Here is a 17,438-nt window from a genome sequence, read left to right on the forward strand (position 1 = left end):
AAGTTTTTGTTTTATTAAAAATACAATCATGTATAATTAATTTTTTTTATTTTATTTTAGTTCGTTATTTTGTTATACATTTTAAATTATTTTAAAATTATTTTTTAGGGTAGGATTTTTATCCTATATTTTTATTTTATTTTAAAACATTCATAAACTTTATTTTATCAACAGGTTATCTTTTAGGGGTGCAGTAATTTTATTTTATTATATTAAATATAAATACAATTATATTATATTTCAGTATTTAGTTTAGATTTTTTTTATTGTATATTAGAAATACAATTATATTTATTTTTATATTTTGTTACACATTTTTATTTTAGGCTAGGGTTTTCATTTTATTTTTAAATTATTCATTTTTTTTTGTAAAGAGGTTATCTTTTAGGGGTAGGATAGTCATTTTATTTTATTTTTTATTATAAATACATTTATAATTAATTTTCTTTCATTTTAAGTATTTTGGTGTGCATTTTATTATTTTATTATTTTATTTATTATCATAAATACAATTATATTTATTTTATTTAATATAAATACAAAATATAAATACAAAATTTATTTTTTTATATATATACACATTTGTATTTTATTTTATTCTAAAAATACTTTTTTAATTCATAAACTGGTTATTTTTCAGGGGGAGGATGTAGTCATTTTATTTTATTATATTAAATATTAATACAATTATACTATATTTCATTATTTAGTTAGAATTTATTTTAGATTTTATATTGTATATTATAAATACAATTATATTTATATTTTTGAATATTTTGTTACACATTTTTATTTTATTTAAAAGTTATCTTTTAGGGCTAGGATTTTTATTTTGTTTTTAAATTAATCATGTGTTTTGGTAAAGAGGTTATCTTTTAGGGGTAGGATAGTCGTTTTATTTAATTTTTATTATAAATACATTTATATTTAATTTTCTTTAATTTTTAGCATTTTATTTTATTTCAAATGATCATAAATACAATTCTATTACATTTCAATTCTATTTTAATATATTTTATTTCAGTTATCTTTTAGTGGTAGGATGTAGTTTTTTATTTTTGTTTTAGTATAAATAATATATACATTTGTTATTTTATTTTATTTTATTCTAAAGTTATCTTTTAGGGGCAGGATTCTTATTTTATTTGTAAATTATTCATAAACTAGTTATCTTTTAGGGGAAGGGTGTAGTCAATTTAATTTATTTTATTTTATTATTAATACAATTAATTTCATTTATTTTAAAATAAAATTATTAGTGTAAGAACTAAAGTATACTCTCATGAATCAGTCTTGCCAATAGGAAGTGTGTGTGTGTGTGTGTGTTTATTTTCATACTCCTCATCTCCTTTCATCTCTGCTCTCAGCCCACAGTGTGTTGTAATCACGTTGTGCTCCTGATGTGTGTATGTTTGATGCCCACTCAGCGGTCAGACCGGCGGTAGGTGGCGTCTATCGGGCGGCTGGCTTTCCATCTCAGCCTGACTAAAATCCAGGGAATTTTGTGACTCCACAGGTCACAGTGGGACAAAAAAGAGGATTTCCCCTTTTTTCAAGCCAAGTCTTTTTCTCTCTCTCTTTCTCTCTTTCGCTCTTGCTCTCTCTGTCGGTGCCGATATCTCTGTGTTGGTTTAAACACGGCTACCGTCGAGGTCTGTGGTTGGCAGGCTGGCAGGTACTGGACTCCTACAGCCAGTGGAGACTTATAATGTCCTCCAGATGAATGATGGAATTGATCTTCCAGTTCTTACATCATTACAGCTGCTAGATATCCCAGAATTCCTTAGTATGGCTGGACTACAGCCACACATGCACTCAGCAGGTTCTTTGAGCTGCCTGTCAGAATACTTGTGTATGTGTGCACTGAGGTCCTATTTTTATATATATATTTTTAATTTTTAGATTTTATATCTATATTTAACAGGTCATGAAATAATAAAACAGGTCATAAAATTTTTATTTTATTTTTTGTTATTATTTTATTCCATTTTGTTTTCCAGTACAAATATCTAATCATTATTAAATTAAGAAGAAAAATCAAAAAGATATTAAGTCTCATTTACTGGGAAAAAAGTATCAAAATTAAATTAGTTTAATTATTTAAATTAATTACTAACCGAATCAGTTTTGTTTCTCCTCACAGCGTCTGAGCCCAATCTGAAGGTGCGGTCCAGACTCAAGCAGAAGGTTTCTGAGAGACGAAGCGGACCGATACGCCGCAGAGATGGCAGCGTCCTCGTTACGCCGTTGAAAAAACGAACTCTCGAACTCACAGGTGAGCAAACGACCATCTATCTGCTACCTGAAACACAGAAAAACAGGCTTTATATCAGAAAACACTGATCTGCAGCACATATAGAAAGAGATAAAAACTCAGCCAATCAGAACATTTGAAGTTTGATAGATGGACCAATGAGCTTCAGTTGTGGGCGGAGCTCACAGTCAGTATTAAAGCTGACCGCTGTCGTCTCTTTAAACACCTTTTCCACTCCCCTCTAGATTCATCAGCCAATGAGAGCCCTGCAGGTTCTGGACCAAGCTCACCTATTGGCTTGTGCAACAATGAGAACGGAGCATCGTACCGCTCCAGTAACACTCAAATTGAGGTATATATATAAATATATTACACCCATATTTTATATTTTATTCTATATTTTATTTTCACAAAAGTTATTTGAAACACTAAAATAGGCACTTGCATTTAATATCCTTTTTACGTATATAAAATCACTTTTGTAAATTTATTTAGATGTGGACACCAAAATGAGACATTTCATCTATCTATATATAAGTACAATAACTATCTATATATATAGCAATAACAAAATATATAGAGCAATAACATACATATAAATATATACAGCAATAACAAAATATCTGTAAACAAATATTGCATAAGCATTTCTCTGAACTCGCTTTTCTGAGTCAGTGATTTAAAGAACTTCTTTTTTTGGTGAAATATTTGGTTTGTAAAAGGGTTTATGCTATTGTTCTTCAAAACAAATGTCTTCTCTTAACAAACTCTTTTTAAGCAAACAGGTTAGTAGCCTTCAGCAAATAAATGCAGCTGTGGAACAGAGGTTTCATGCACTTGCGTGCAGTTTGGAGCCTTTGATTGCATTCTTAGGAACTGAAGCATACAGCCCACAAAACTGAAACTAAATAAAACGGTCATGGTCCCACGTCTCATTACTCTTATCATACTTTGGGGTGAAGGAGTCGGGCCCCCAATGATCCATTGTTTGGAGCTGAGAGTACACAGACCCCGTCCCAGGGCGCTCGTACCATCAGCCTGACAAACAAACACTGCCTTTAAAATCACATCAGAACATCAGTGCAGCATGTAGTAGAGTTAGATGGAGTTTGAGGGGTCTATGTGTGTGTGTGTGTGTGTGTGTGTGTATGTATGGCGGTGCTGTGCTGAACTAACTGTGACAGCTCTTTTCCGCTGTGGTTTTGGCTGTGCTGGTGGTTGGGGAAGGGGGTGAGGGGCTCTGGGATGGTGAGGTTTGTTTCTCCTGTGAAGTTCTGCCCAAGCATTTCCTCACGGGCCACGGGCCAGAACTCTCCTCTCCTCTCCTCTCCTCCTGTGGGCACACGGCCGACTGAGTTCATCCTCACAACCCTACAGCCAGCCATGTGTGTGAGCGTGAGACTTCACTGCTTCATGAGCTTCAAAACTATGACCTAAAGATGACATCATATCATTAACACACACACACCATAACTGATATTGACTGACATGGAGCAGAAAAAACTACCCAAACCACCTAACAACTACTGAAGAACATTCAGAACACTCTAGCAACCATACAGAACTACAAAGCATGAAAACCATTCACAATACCTAGAAACCATATAGCAACTACTAAGGAACACTCTAGCAACCATTCAAAACTGAACAGCAACACAATAGAAAACCACAGACAACACCCTAGCAGCCAAAAAGAACACTATAACAGCTACCTGGCAACACACTAGCAACCACCCAAAACTACATAGCAACACACAAAAACCAATCACAACATCCTACCAGCCAATACAACACTATAAGATCCACCTGGCAACACACCAGCAACCAAAAACAACTCTATAACAGCTACCTGGCAACACCCTAGCAACTACTAGTAAACATTCTGAACACCCTAGCAACCATCCAGAGCTATACAGCAACACACAAAAAAACATTCACAACATCCTAGCAGCCAACAGAACACTATAACAACCACCTGGCAACACACTAGCAACCAAATAGAACTCTATAGCAGCTACCTGGTAACATCCTAGCAACTACTAGTAAACATTCTGAACACCCTAGCAACCATTCAGAACTATATAGCAACACAAAAAACATTCACAACATTGTAGCAGCCAATAGAACACTATAACAACCACCTGGCAACACCCTAGCAAACACATAGAACACTATAACAGCTACCTAGCAACACACTAGCAACCACTGGCAAACATTCAGAACACCCTAGCAACCATTCAGAACTGAACAGCTGCCTAGCAGCCACATTAGAACACTATAACAGCTATCTGGAACACCCTAGCAACCACTAGAGAACATTCATAACATCCTAGCAACTACCCAGAACTGCATAGCAACACACAAAATACATTTACAACATCCTAGCAGCCCATAGAACACTATAACAGCAACCTGGAAACACCTTAGCAACCAAATAGAACTCTATAACATCCACCTGGCAACACCCTAGCAACCACTGGCAAATATTCAGAACACCCTAGCAACTACACAGTAACACACAAAAACCATTCATAACATCCTAGCAGCCAAAAGAACACTATAACAACCACCTGGCAACACCCTAGCAACCACTAACAAACATTCAGAAGACCCTAGCAACCACCCAGAACTACATAGTAACACACACACAAAAACCATTCACAACAACTTAGCAGCCTAAAGAACACTATAACAACCACGTGGCAACACTGTAGCAACAACATAGTACACTATAACAGCTACCTGGCAACACCCTAGCAACCACATAGTTCACTATAACAACCACCTGGCAACACCCTAGCAACCACATAGAACACTATAAAAACCATCTGGTAACACCCCTGTAAAAACTAGAGAACATTCAGAACACCCTAGCACACTAAAAATAATTCACAATGCCCTAGCAACCACATAAAACACCCTAGCAACCACTAGAGAAGTTTCAGAACACCCTAGCAACTATACTAACTGCATAGCAACACACTAAAATACTCTAGAATACCCTAGCAACTGCATAGCAATAGTCTGTAAAGAATCAAACACTAAAGGGCTAAAGTGAAAATCCCACTTGCCCAAAATCCTACTACTTATAGTTACATACTTTAATAGAAGCTAGAACGCATTCTGGCTGTGATTTTGTCACATCACATCTGGTTAAAGCATGCACACACACACACACGGACTGACTGCTACAGTGAGGAAGTTCATATGTCATTATCTAAATCTGTCCCTCCAAATGCTTATGCGAGGTTACATCATTGATATGGGAGATCTACTGGTTCTCCTGCTTCAGATGTTCTTAATCTCATGCTGTACTATTGTTGCCGTGTTTGTGTTCCACTGCGTTATATAAGAACTGATGTAATGCTTTCTGTCTGTCTCTCCTCCAGCGCTGTCTGTCTCAGGGGGGCGTCCTGCAGACGGACGGGTCCATGTCGCTGTTGAATCTTTATACGTCCCCCTCTCTGCCAAACCTCACGCTGGCTCTTCATCCTGCTCATGCACACATCTGCGTAAGTCTACCAAAAACTCTACCAAAACAAAGACCTAGAAATGTTTATTTTATATAACCTGGTTCTGAACTATATTTTGGCCAGGACACACCAAGTCAACGTCAAAATAACTAGCGCCGACAAAAGCCAATTAAATTTCTCGCCTCACATCAGCTGAATCTGGGCCAAAAAGCTGCACTTGAACATGTAAGCCACTGGTTCTACTTGGACCAGTCCTGAGCGGGATTCAAACTAGTGTTTCTAGCATGGGAGGTCGGCGCACTAACCAGGACTGCAGCCTTTAGCATCAGGGGCGTGAGGTTCACCCACATAGTTTCTACTAGATGGCTTCTGTTACACTTGCCCCCCTAAACCTCACTCCCTGCCAGGTCACGGCACCAATGTAACCCCTCTGATCCTAGTCAAACTACTATGAGCGAGATTCAAAATTCAAAATTCAAGTCAGCAAACCAACAAAGGCTGTAGCCTCTAGCATCAGTCGCCAATGTTCTTCTTGAGATCAGGGGCATGAGGTCTACCCACACAACTCCTACTAATTAGCTTCTGTTACACTCACCCTCTAAACCTCACTCCCATCCGGGTCACGGCACCAATGCAAGCCCCTCCGAATCTACTCAACCCTTTATGGGTGGGATTTGAACTAGTGTCTCCGGCATGAGAGGTGAGCACACTAATAAGGACTGCAGCCTCTAGCATCAGTCACTAATGCGCCTCTTGAGATCAGGGGCGTGAGGTTTACCCGCACAGCTCCTACTGGCTGGCTTCTGTAGGCACTCACCCCCTAAACCTCACTCCTATCCGGGTCATGGCACCAATGTGACCTCTTTGATTCTACTCAACCCGGTGAGTAGAATCAGAGGGGTTCAGAGGAGTGCAATGAGCAAGATTCACAAGATTAACAAGGAATGCAGCCTGTAGCATCATTTGTTAATGTGCCTCTTGGCATCAAGGGTGTGAGGTTTACCCGCACAGCTCCTACTAGCTGGATTCTGTTAGACATGCCCCCAAACCTTAATCCGATCCGGGTCACGGCACCAACGTGCGACACAGAAGACAGGCATGCCAACAAGGACACTAAAGACGTAACCTGTAGTGTCAATTGCTAGTGCGCTTCAAGTTCAGAGGAGTGATGTTTACCTGCACAACCAACTCTCTCATGGCATTTCATACATATTTGACAAGGTGGCTAATTTGTACGACCTTATTTGTACAAATTCATAAATTGTGAAAAAACCTTACGTATTTTACGAGGTGGCAAATTTGTAGGAATTTGTATGAAGGACAACACCTAACCCCGGCCCTAAACTTAACCGTCACAGAAATCGTACAAAATCGTGAGGTCGTACGAATTGGCCATCTCATAAAATATGTACGATTTGGCTGTGAGACAGCATTGGCACAACTTATACCAAATATTTACAAACATACCAAATCTGACATCTGACTACAAACTAGCATGTGCGTTCTTTGTCTGCATGAGAGGAAATACCTTTTCATACCTGAAGGTGGCAGTAGTTTGTATAGTCATTCAAAAAAGGAAACCATACAAACTGTAAACAAAGCAGGGCTTGTGTACCTGATTCATGCTAATCAATTGCCTCATTCCACACAGTCACATCATTTGCAAATATTCACGTAATGCAATGAGAAATGCGACGAAACAAGAATAGACCTGATGTGTGCCCTCACTGTCATTTACTTGCTTTTGTCACTTTTTTTAATCTTGTGCATTGATTCGCTAGCTGAACCGTAGCTGAAAAGCCAATCAGAGTGTTCTTTCTCCTACAGCCCCAAGTCCTGCCGATGTGTGGAACACACTGCAAAACCTAGCACGAAAGACACTCTAGCAAACATCTAGCACTGCATAAAATCTTGATACCTCATTTATTCGGTAATTGAATGCATTGTCCGGGTATTTAAAGTGCACTTTTTCTTGTTTAAATTTTCAGTGTGAACACGCTAATCACACAGTTTATACTACAAAACAGCACAGAATAGTGCATAAATATGCAAACTGTATCTGTAAAACTGTAAAATAACTCAAACTGAACTCACAAAAGTATGCAATGAAAAGTCTCAATGTGCTTTCCATGTTCATTTTATATTCTTACTGTTTGACAAGTTTTAGCTCATTCAAGAGGAGAAAAATCTGGAGACAAGGTCTCATGAGCTTTGAAAGAGCAACCTCTGGGAAATATGAGGCCTAAAGACAAAAGCAGCTTCGCTGGCTCTCGTTCTGCTGCGCAACAGATATGAATAGATCCTGCAGAAAAAGCAAGGTATTTTTAGGAGACAGTGAGACACGGAGTCGCATCTATTTGTGGTGAAAGCACAAAATACTGTATGAGGAATTTGCAGCGCGTTAGGAGATAGCGATGTGCCGATCCTCTTTATAGAGCGCAGAGATGAGCCGTGTTTTTACAGAGATGAGGGTTTGAGCCGCTGTTTGCGGAGGGTTTAGGAGCACGTCTCATTTTCTGCTTTCACTGAGTGCTTGTGTGGATTAATGGGGCTCGCGACCTCTGACCCGCAGGATCTTTAGCCCTTAGATAAACAGGCCCTCGGTTTAGGGTTTCAGGGCGTGAGTTTAGCATCTCGTTCATCACGGGCTGTTAAAAAAGTTTAAGAAATGGTGTCGGGAAAGCACGTAACGTGCCAGCAAATCAAAACACGGATCACTTTTACCAAATACTTTCAACACTTTCACATTTTAAAATAGCTGAATGACTCACTAGGGAGCTTTAAACACGGCTTGATAATTACATGCAACTTATGGAGGATGCCGGATGCAAACGCTGACTGGATGTGTTTTAAAAAAAGCACAGTTATTAATATTTCATATGCTGGTGTTATGTAAGTCTCGCTCATGCTTGGGTGGAAATTTGTGTCTAAATGCAAAAATAGGAAAGCGCTGAATATTAATAGTGTTTGTCTGGTCTGTCCTGTTTCAGACGGGAACGGCGCTGAAGGATCGGACCGCAGAAGGTCTCGCGGCCGCCGCGTCTCCCGTCTCGATGGAGGCTAAAGTGAGCAACGGGCAGCAGGCGCTCCTGCAACACCTCCTGCTGAAGGAGCAGAGACAGCAGAGGATGATGTCACCTGGTGAGCAGAGCACACAGGAAGTTCACATTCTCTTAGTGTGACAGAGATCAGTGGAACAGGCAGAACATCAGATCAGAGTTAATATCAGTAACTAAAACTGAAACCATAAAAAACTTTAAATGGAAATTTTAAATGAAATACAACATAAAAATCCCTAGTTAGTTGCCACTTGAAGTAATAAAATAACTTAATAAAATAACTAGAAAATGACAAATTTGATGTTAATTTGTAGTGCCAAAGTATTTGCATCTCAACTGCATTCAATGAAAATAGAAAAAAAATTATAATACAAAGTAAAATAACATTGGTGCAAAATTGACTGAACTAGTAACAATAAAATAAATAAAAAAATAAATAAAATAAAATAAAATAAAAATAAAAACAGTGCAAAGTAAAGACTTTACTCCTAGTAAATAAATAAATGACAGAAGTAGCATTACAGTTATAGTGCCATTTTATAGTACTAAAAGGATAAAATAATATATAAATCAATAACATATTATTAATATTCATGAATATATTATTATATTAATAGTACATTTATGATTTATATTATTGTTATATCATTATATTACATATTATTATTTATATATTATAATATTAGTATATCAATAATAGTAAAATAATACTGCAGCAGACCTGTTGATCTTCCCGAAGTATAATTAACAATAAATTAATTAACTCTCTATATCATTTTCCTTCTCATAACCTGATTATTCACAATAATTTGCATCTTAACTGCCTTTCATGAAAAACTAACTACATAATCAATACACAGTGAAATTACAGTGCAAAATGGAGTAAATTGCTAACAATAAATAAAATAAAATAAAATAAAATAAAATAAAATAAAATAAAATAAAATAAAATAAAATAAAATAAAATATAATAAAATATAATAAAATAAAATAAAATAAAATAAAAACAGGGCAAAGTAAACTAAGAATTTAACTGACTGTAAATAAATAACAGAAGTGGCATTTTACAGTAATAGTAGCATCAAAATACACTAAAGTAAACACTAATTAATATGAATAAAAATAATATATTATTAATCATTATGAATATATTATATTAATATATTTATTGTTATTTTTATTATTATTATTATATGACATGTATTATTGTTATATTATTTATTTATTAAAATAATATAATGGTTATAAACCCATGTTTTTAAACTTGTATTTAAACATTAAAAATGTAATTGAATTTAAATTAATTTAATTTCTTTTATTTTTATTTTATTATTTGCTTAATTGAATAATTGTATCATTCTCAGTGAGTGTCTGTTCAGGTGTATGCATCCTGTGTGAACAGCCCATAATAGTTCATGTGTTCCCATAGAAGGAAATTTAAGTTTGCTGAAATCTCAGGTGTGTGATTCATATGTTTCTCTCTCTTTCTCTCAGTCACAGGTAGTGTTCCTGTGCTTTCCTCGTCTCCACTGGTGATGAAAGACCGCCCATCTGCGAGTTCTCGCGCCAGATTACCGCGACACCGACCTCTAAACCGGACGCAGTCGGCGCCACTGCCGCAGAGCACACTGGCACAGCTTGTGCTGCAGCAACAGCACCACAACTTCATGGAGAAACAGAAACAGCTTCACCAGCACGTCCACATCAGCCAGGTAACCTCACCTCACTCGTCACATGCACAGCTTGAACAAACAACCCATACACAAACAAAAAACTAAAGTTTTATTTTATTTCATTTTATTTTATCCTTGCATTCAAACATTCATTAATTTTATTTTATTACTTTTTTTTTTAAATACACCAAAAAACAAAAAAAAAAAACTTTAGTCTTTTGTCTCTAATATTTATACGATAGTTGAGATTTGAGGTCAAAAGTTTACACCCCCCTTTTAGAAACATTAAAAATGTTAATTATTTTACCAAAATAAGAGGGATCATACAAAATGCATGTTATTTTTTTATTTAGTACTGACCTGAATAAGATATTTCACAGTGAAGATGTTTACATACAGTCCACAAGAGAAAATAATAGTTGAATTTATAAAAATTACTGCGTTCAAAAGTTTACATACACTTAATTCTTAATACTGAATGATCCGCAGCTGTTAAACTGCCTGCTGTTCTTCAGAAAAATCCTTCGGGTCTCACAAATTCTTTTCCAGCATTTTTGTGTGTTTGAACCCTTTCCAACAATGACTGTATGATTTTGAGATCCATCTTTTCACACTGAGGACAACTGAGGGACTCATATGCAACTATTACAGAAGGATCAAACACTCACTGAAGCTCCAGAAGGAAAAACCATGCATTAAGAGCCAGGGGGTGAAAACTTTTGAACAGAATGAAGATGTGTACATTTGTCTTGTTTCCCTAAATAGTATATATATTTTTTTCATTTAGTACTGCCCTTCAGAAGCTACAGAAGATACTTACATGTTTCCCAGAAGATAAAATAAGTTAAATTTACCCTGATCTTCAAATTCCAAAAGTTTTCACCCCCCGGCTCTTAATGCATCATTTTTTTTTTTTTTTTTTTTTTTTTTTTTTTTTTTTGGAGCATCACTGAGCGTTTGAACCTTCTGTAATAGTTGCATATTAGTCCCTCAGTTGTCCTCAGTGTGAAAAGATGGATCTCAAAATCATACAGTCATTGTTGGAAAGGGTTCAAACACACAAAAATGCTGGAAAACCAAAGAATTTGTGAGACCCGAAGGACTTTTCTGAAGAACAGCAGGCAGTTTAACTGTTCAGGACAAACAAGGGACTCATGAACAACTATCGCTAAATAAAAAAACACAGCTGTGGATCATTCAGGTAACAACACAGTATTAAGAATCAAGCGTATGTAAACTTTCAAACAGGGTTGTTTTTATAAATCTAACTATTATTTTCTCTTGTGGACTGTATGTAAACATCTTCCATGTCAAATATCTTATTCAGGTTAGTACCAAATAAACAATAACATGCATTTTGTATGATCCCTCTTATTTTGGTAAAATAACATTTTTAATGATTCTGAAAGGGGGATGTAAACTTTTGACCTCAACTGTAGGTAGGGTAAGACCAACTTCAGCAGACTGTGAAAATTACAGATAGAAATTCCTTTTAAAAACATGAAAACCGAACGTGTTTGTATAATTCACACACTGGACGCAGTGAAGGAGAGTGTCAGAGCGATGACATGATGATGGATGGATTGATGGTACATAAATGTGGCTTTCAGAAGTGCTGAAAAACTGCAGTGTTTCAGCAGATTCCTGAGTGTGAATGTTGTGTATTTGTGTATATAAAAGTGTGTGTGTGTGTGTGTGTGTAACCTGTATCCTGCAGTGTGTCTGTGGTCCTCATAAGAGTTTTTAAGGGCTCTTTTCTCTTAAATGATGGTGTAAACTGATCTGACTGATGCCTAGCTGAGACAGGAAGTGAGTTAATGCAAGCAGAGGAAGTGAGTAAATTCCAGCAAGGTGTTTTACTGCGGCTGCTTTTAACTCTTCTAACATTTAGACTGACATTAAACATTCAAAATGTTACTTTTAAAAAAATATTTGTAATATTTTTTTAAAAAAAAAATATTTTATTTATTATTAAAATTTTATTTTATATTAGATTTTTTAATTTCAAATTATTCACATTTTTAAAATCTAATTTAATTTCATTTTTGTAAATCGTACATTTTTTTTTTTTTTTTTTTTTTTTTTTGCTTCTAACACTTTGTTTTTATTCTTCCATTCAGTACTACCTTTTCTCTCTCTCTCTCTTTCATTTCCTGAAGGTCTAGTAGAGGATTTTGCAGGCAGACGCTGGCGGCACTTTAACACACACATGTATCCACGTATATAATTTAGCCACTTTTTATTTCACACAGAACTTTTACAGCTGCTGTTTTTTTGGGTTTGGTATTATTTTACCCGTTTACAGGAGGACTGAAATCAGAGTGGGTGGTGTGTTCGGGAGAGAGACAGATTTAATGAGCCACTTTTACAAGAAGATACCAAAAAGAACTAAAGATCATGTTAATATGTCACTTCTAATTAAATTTGAGACAGAACTGAACTCAATGCAGTTATTGCTGGAATAAAAACAAAGTGCAATAGTGAAATGCACCGTTTCAAGCTCCAGAAGTATATTTCCAAAACATTTTCTCTATATGAAGTATATTTAGGTTTTAAATAGTTAGAAAATCGATAACTAAATAAATAAAAGTTTATTACCTAAAAAAAGAGATAAATAAAGTAAAATAAAATGCAAAGCTCATTTTCATAGGTAATAATGGGAAAAAAATATAAAAAGAAAGTAAATAACTAAGTAAATAAATAAATAAAAAGTTTAAAAAAATTTGCTTAAAGACTTTTTTGCAATGTGAGAATTATTTATTAAATTCATCATTAAAAGTATTAATAAATAATATCCAAACCAAAATAATTCATATAATAATTATTATTATTTAAAATAAGTAAATAAATATTCATTGTGATACTGAGAAATATGGAGTCGCTTACTGTAATACAGTAACAAAATGACTAAATATGCTGACTTTATTTAATTTAAGCATAAAATAAAAGCAGATATTTGAAAAAAATAAATAAATAAATAAGCACATTAAGTGCATAAATTTAACTTTATAAATAAATGACAGAAGTAGCATTGCAGTAATAGTAACAAAACTTTTCATTATTGTTAAATAATATCCAATCCAAACCAAAATAATTAACATAATAATTATAAATATTTAAAATTATTGTGATACTGAAAAGTTGGGAGTCACTGACTTTATTTAATTTAAGCATAAAATGAAGGCAGATATTTAGAAAAAAAATAAAATAAAGAAAAAATATGTGCATAAATGTAACTTTATAAATAAATGACAGAAGTAGCATTGCAGCAATAGTAACAAAATAATGTCAGAAAATTTAATAAATAAATAAATATTTTTGTGCATAGTTTTTCATTAAAACCATATATATACTTACTTTATTTAATTAAACCATAAAATAAAGGCAGATATTTAGAAAAAAATAAAAGAAAAATAGGTTCATTAACTGCATAAATTTAACTTTATAAATAAACAACAGAAGTAGCATTACAGTAAAATAAACAAGAATTCTTATTAATATTATAATATTAACTGTGTTTTTATTATTATTATTATTATTAATTTAGAAAGATCATGTTAATGTGTCACATCTAATTAATTATATGTAACTGAACTCTCATTTTCTCCATATGAACCAAGCAAAAAAAATCAAGTCAGATTTTGAAAAGTTAGAAAATCGAACAAAAAGTTAAATGTGCATTTCTTGCACTGAACTACTCATCCCATAAATCTTTGCAAGTGATATATTCGAATCAGCCATGACTATATAAACTACATAAATTACTTTTCTCAGTTTCTCTCTTGTGTTTTTTCTGTAGGTTCTATCTCAGTCCATTGAGCAGCTGAGGAACCCCAGCACCCACCTGGAGGAGGAGGAGGAAGAGGGATCGTCTTCAGAGCACAGAGTGCCGGAGATCACGTCGCCCCCTGCTGGAGTCATACGCAGCCGCAGCGAACCCACAGCCGCCCACGCCAGAGTCATCCGGATGAAAACTGAGCCTGAGGATGGGGATAGAGAGGAAGAGAGAGGAGGCGTGAGAGAGGAGGACATGAGGAGAGATACAGGTGAAGAACAGAAGGAGATTTCAGCACGGATGAAGAGAAGCAACGCCGAACACTGTCTAGAAAATATGACAGAAACTGATGTTTGAAAACGAGAAAGAACTGACGAAAGAAAGGAAGGAATGATGAACCTCACAAAACTTGTACAAAAAAATGTCTAGGTCATATTTTTTAAATAAAATAACTGAATTAATAAATATTATTTGTTTTTAATAAAATATAAAATATTGTAAAATATTTTTGCTTAAAGAAAATGTTTTTTTTTTTTTTTTTTTTTTGCATTGTGACAATTAAAAAAATAATAATTAAAATGATTATACAATAGTACAATTTTTTCTTTTTTTTAAGCATAAATTAAAGGCAGATATTTAGAAAAAATACTGCCATGGTGCGAAAATGCTACACATAACATAATTTTACATTAATCACTGAAAATAAAAATCGAAATAAATTTTCAAACCATCATTTACTGTAATACAGTAAAAAAGACAAATATATCTTTATTTAGGCATTAAATTCAGATATTTAAAATAAACTGTGCACTTAATACTACAAATTATAACTTAAATTTTGCATATAAAATTTTGCAATTTGCAATTTACTGTAATACAGTAAAAAATACTAAATTTTCTTTTCATTTAAGTATAAATTATATGGCAGATATTTAGAACAAATACTGTCAGGATGCAAAAATACTACAAATAATATAATATTAATTTAGCATTATATATTATGTTTAAAAAATGTTCAGATCCATTACGATGCTGAGAAATTGGGAGAAAATTACTGAGACAGTTTTAAAAAATACCCACATTTTCAGTCAGATACTTATTGCCATTGTGCAAAAATACTACAAATAATATAACATTAATTTTGCAATGTGTATTATTTTTTATTATTATATATTACTTTTTAATTAAGCATAAATTTAAGTCAGATATTTAGAACAAATACTGCCATTGTGGAAAATTACAACAAATAATATAACATTAATTATGATTTTTTTTTTACCCCCTATTTTTTTTTATTTATTTTTTTTTTTCTCCCTGAAGATTTGGGAAGAAAGGCATGTCTAATTGTCATTGCAATTGTCATCGCAATGCAAAAATAATCTTAAACCTAAGAAGTTCCATTTTCTTTAAGCAAAATAAAGTAAAAAGTGAGTGAAATGTGACCTGGACATTTTATTTGAGGTTCATCTAATGAAAGCGAGAAAGCATGTGTTAAGAAAGAATGAAAGTGAAGTTGAATACTGAAAGGAAAGAGAAAGTCGGCAGGTATGAGGGTGAACATGTGCTTGTCTGTCTTGTGTCCGTCCTCGGCCCTGTTAGTGTGACACTGTCCGTGACCTCTGACCTCTGTCTCTGCTGTGATCTTCCCTCTGGACTGTTGTTGTTGTTGTTGTGTGTGAAGCTAAATAAAGAAAAGCGATGACCACAGAGCTTCATTTTACCCCCCACATTAAACCAACAGTAGCGCAGCAGCTGTTCTTCACATGAAGGTCATGTGACCAGAGGAAATGATGCTGGCGAGCTTTTCTGCTGACGCTTAAATGTCTGACATAAACTGTGCTAACTGACATCCTCGCTGTGAAACGGTCACTGTTTTTTGTCATTTCTGGTGGTCGACCAATGACCGATGTCGTCAATGTGAACACAATACAACTTAGTGACGTACAGTACTTATAGTTGCTGAAAACACTTTTTGTCGTGATGATGTCACGATCACATCTGGTTGGGACAAAATCTCACATTAATATGGAAGAGACGGGATTTATCACTAAAGGGCAATGATCTGCTGTCGTCCTAAGGACGGATTCACTGAAATCTTCTTAAGAAGAAGTCAAGAATTTCTTTAAGATAAACTCTAAGGAGTTTGTAAGAATTTTCCTAAGTGCAATTCTTAAGATGTTCTCAAATGTATGTATGAGAACTCAAATGAATCAAAAACAGGTCTCATATGTGCTGAAGTTGCCAAAAGTTATGCTGTAATTATAAAACGAAAAATGAGGTCACTTTTTTATTAAATTTAAGGAGTTGTAACTTCAAAATAATATCACATATAATCATAACCGACCATTGTTTATCAATCATTGGTGTCATTTCAGAGGACTCGTGCACAATGTTATTTCAGTAACTCTGAAATATTCTTAGAAATTTTATTATTTTGAAATTTGTTTTTATTTTTATATTTTGTTTTTAATTATAGATATAGTAATTTGGTTTGGTTTTTGTCAATTTTATTAGCTTTCTGAATTTATTTTGAATGTCTTTATAGTTTTCATAAATTTTTATTTCAGTTTTAGTTTTGTTTTTTTCTTTAGTCATTTAGTTAGTCATTTTTTAAAATAAAATGAAAAGCTAAAAGCTAATAAAATGTTTAAGTTTACTTTTTTTTTAATACTGTATTTTATTTTAGTTAGTATTAATTTTATTTCAAGTACTGAATTGTTTTTTGTTTGTTTGTTTTGCAGTTTTAGTTATAGTTAAGTATAACTTTGATCCCTAGTAGTGTTTTGCTGTAATGCGTAATATTTGAAACAACCCAATAAACTCAAACATCTATACCTTTCATTTATGTATTTAAATTTAAGACAAGTTAAACTAAACAAATGATTTTCTTCTTAAGAATATTTTATGAATCCGGCCCTTGGTTATCAGTGTTTATTTATGTGATGGGATCTGTGTTTGTGGTGTGTGCAGTCCAGAGAGTCATTGATTCACATGATTCAATGAATCAAACAATGCTTGACTCACATGATTTGGTGATTTAGTCAATGATGTATTCACATGATTCAGTGATTCAATCAATGCTGGATTCACATTACTAGTGATTCACTTAGTGTTGGATTCACATGATTCAGTGATTCAGTCAATGTAAGATTCACATGATTCAGTCAATGAGGGATTCGCATGATTCAGTGATTCAATCAATGT

At 34.1% G+C, this 17,438-nt stretch overlaps 1 protein-coding gene across 1 annotated transcript in view; it reads left to right on the forward strand.

Annotated features, from left to right (window-relative positions):
* Positions 1-15,936, forward strand: part of LOC127182335 (histone deacetylase 9-B) — a 36,350-nt gene extending 20,414 nt beyond the window's left edge. The window contains 6 exon segments of the mRNA XM_051137598.1: positions 2,144-2,275; positions 2,500-2,606; positions 5,644-5,766; positions 8,718-8,868; positions 10,281-10,498; positions 14,259-15,936. Coding sequence (XP_050993555.1) covers positions 2,144-2,275; positions 2,500-2,606; positions 5,644-5,766; positions 8,718-8,868; positions 10,281-10,498; positions 14,259-14,591 — 1,064 coding nt within the window. The 3' untranslated portion in view covers positions 14,592-15,936.
* Positions 15,937-17,438: the final 1,502 nt, after the last annotated feature.

Source organism: Labeo rohita, chromosome 19, assembly GCF_022985175.1.
Source record: "Labeo rohita strain BAU-BD-2019 chromosome 19, IGBB_LRoh.1.0, whole genome shotgun sequence".
Lineage (NCBI taxonomy): Eukaryota > Metazoa > Chordata > Actinopteri > Cypriniformes > Cyprinidae > Labeo > Labeo rohita.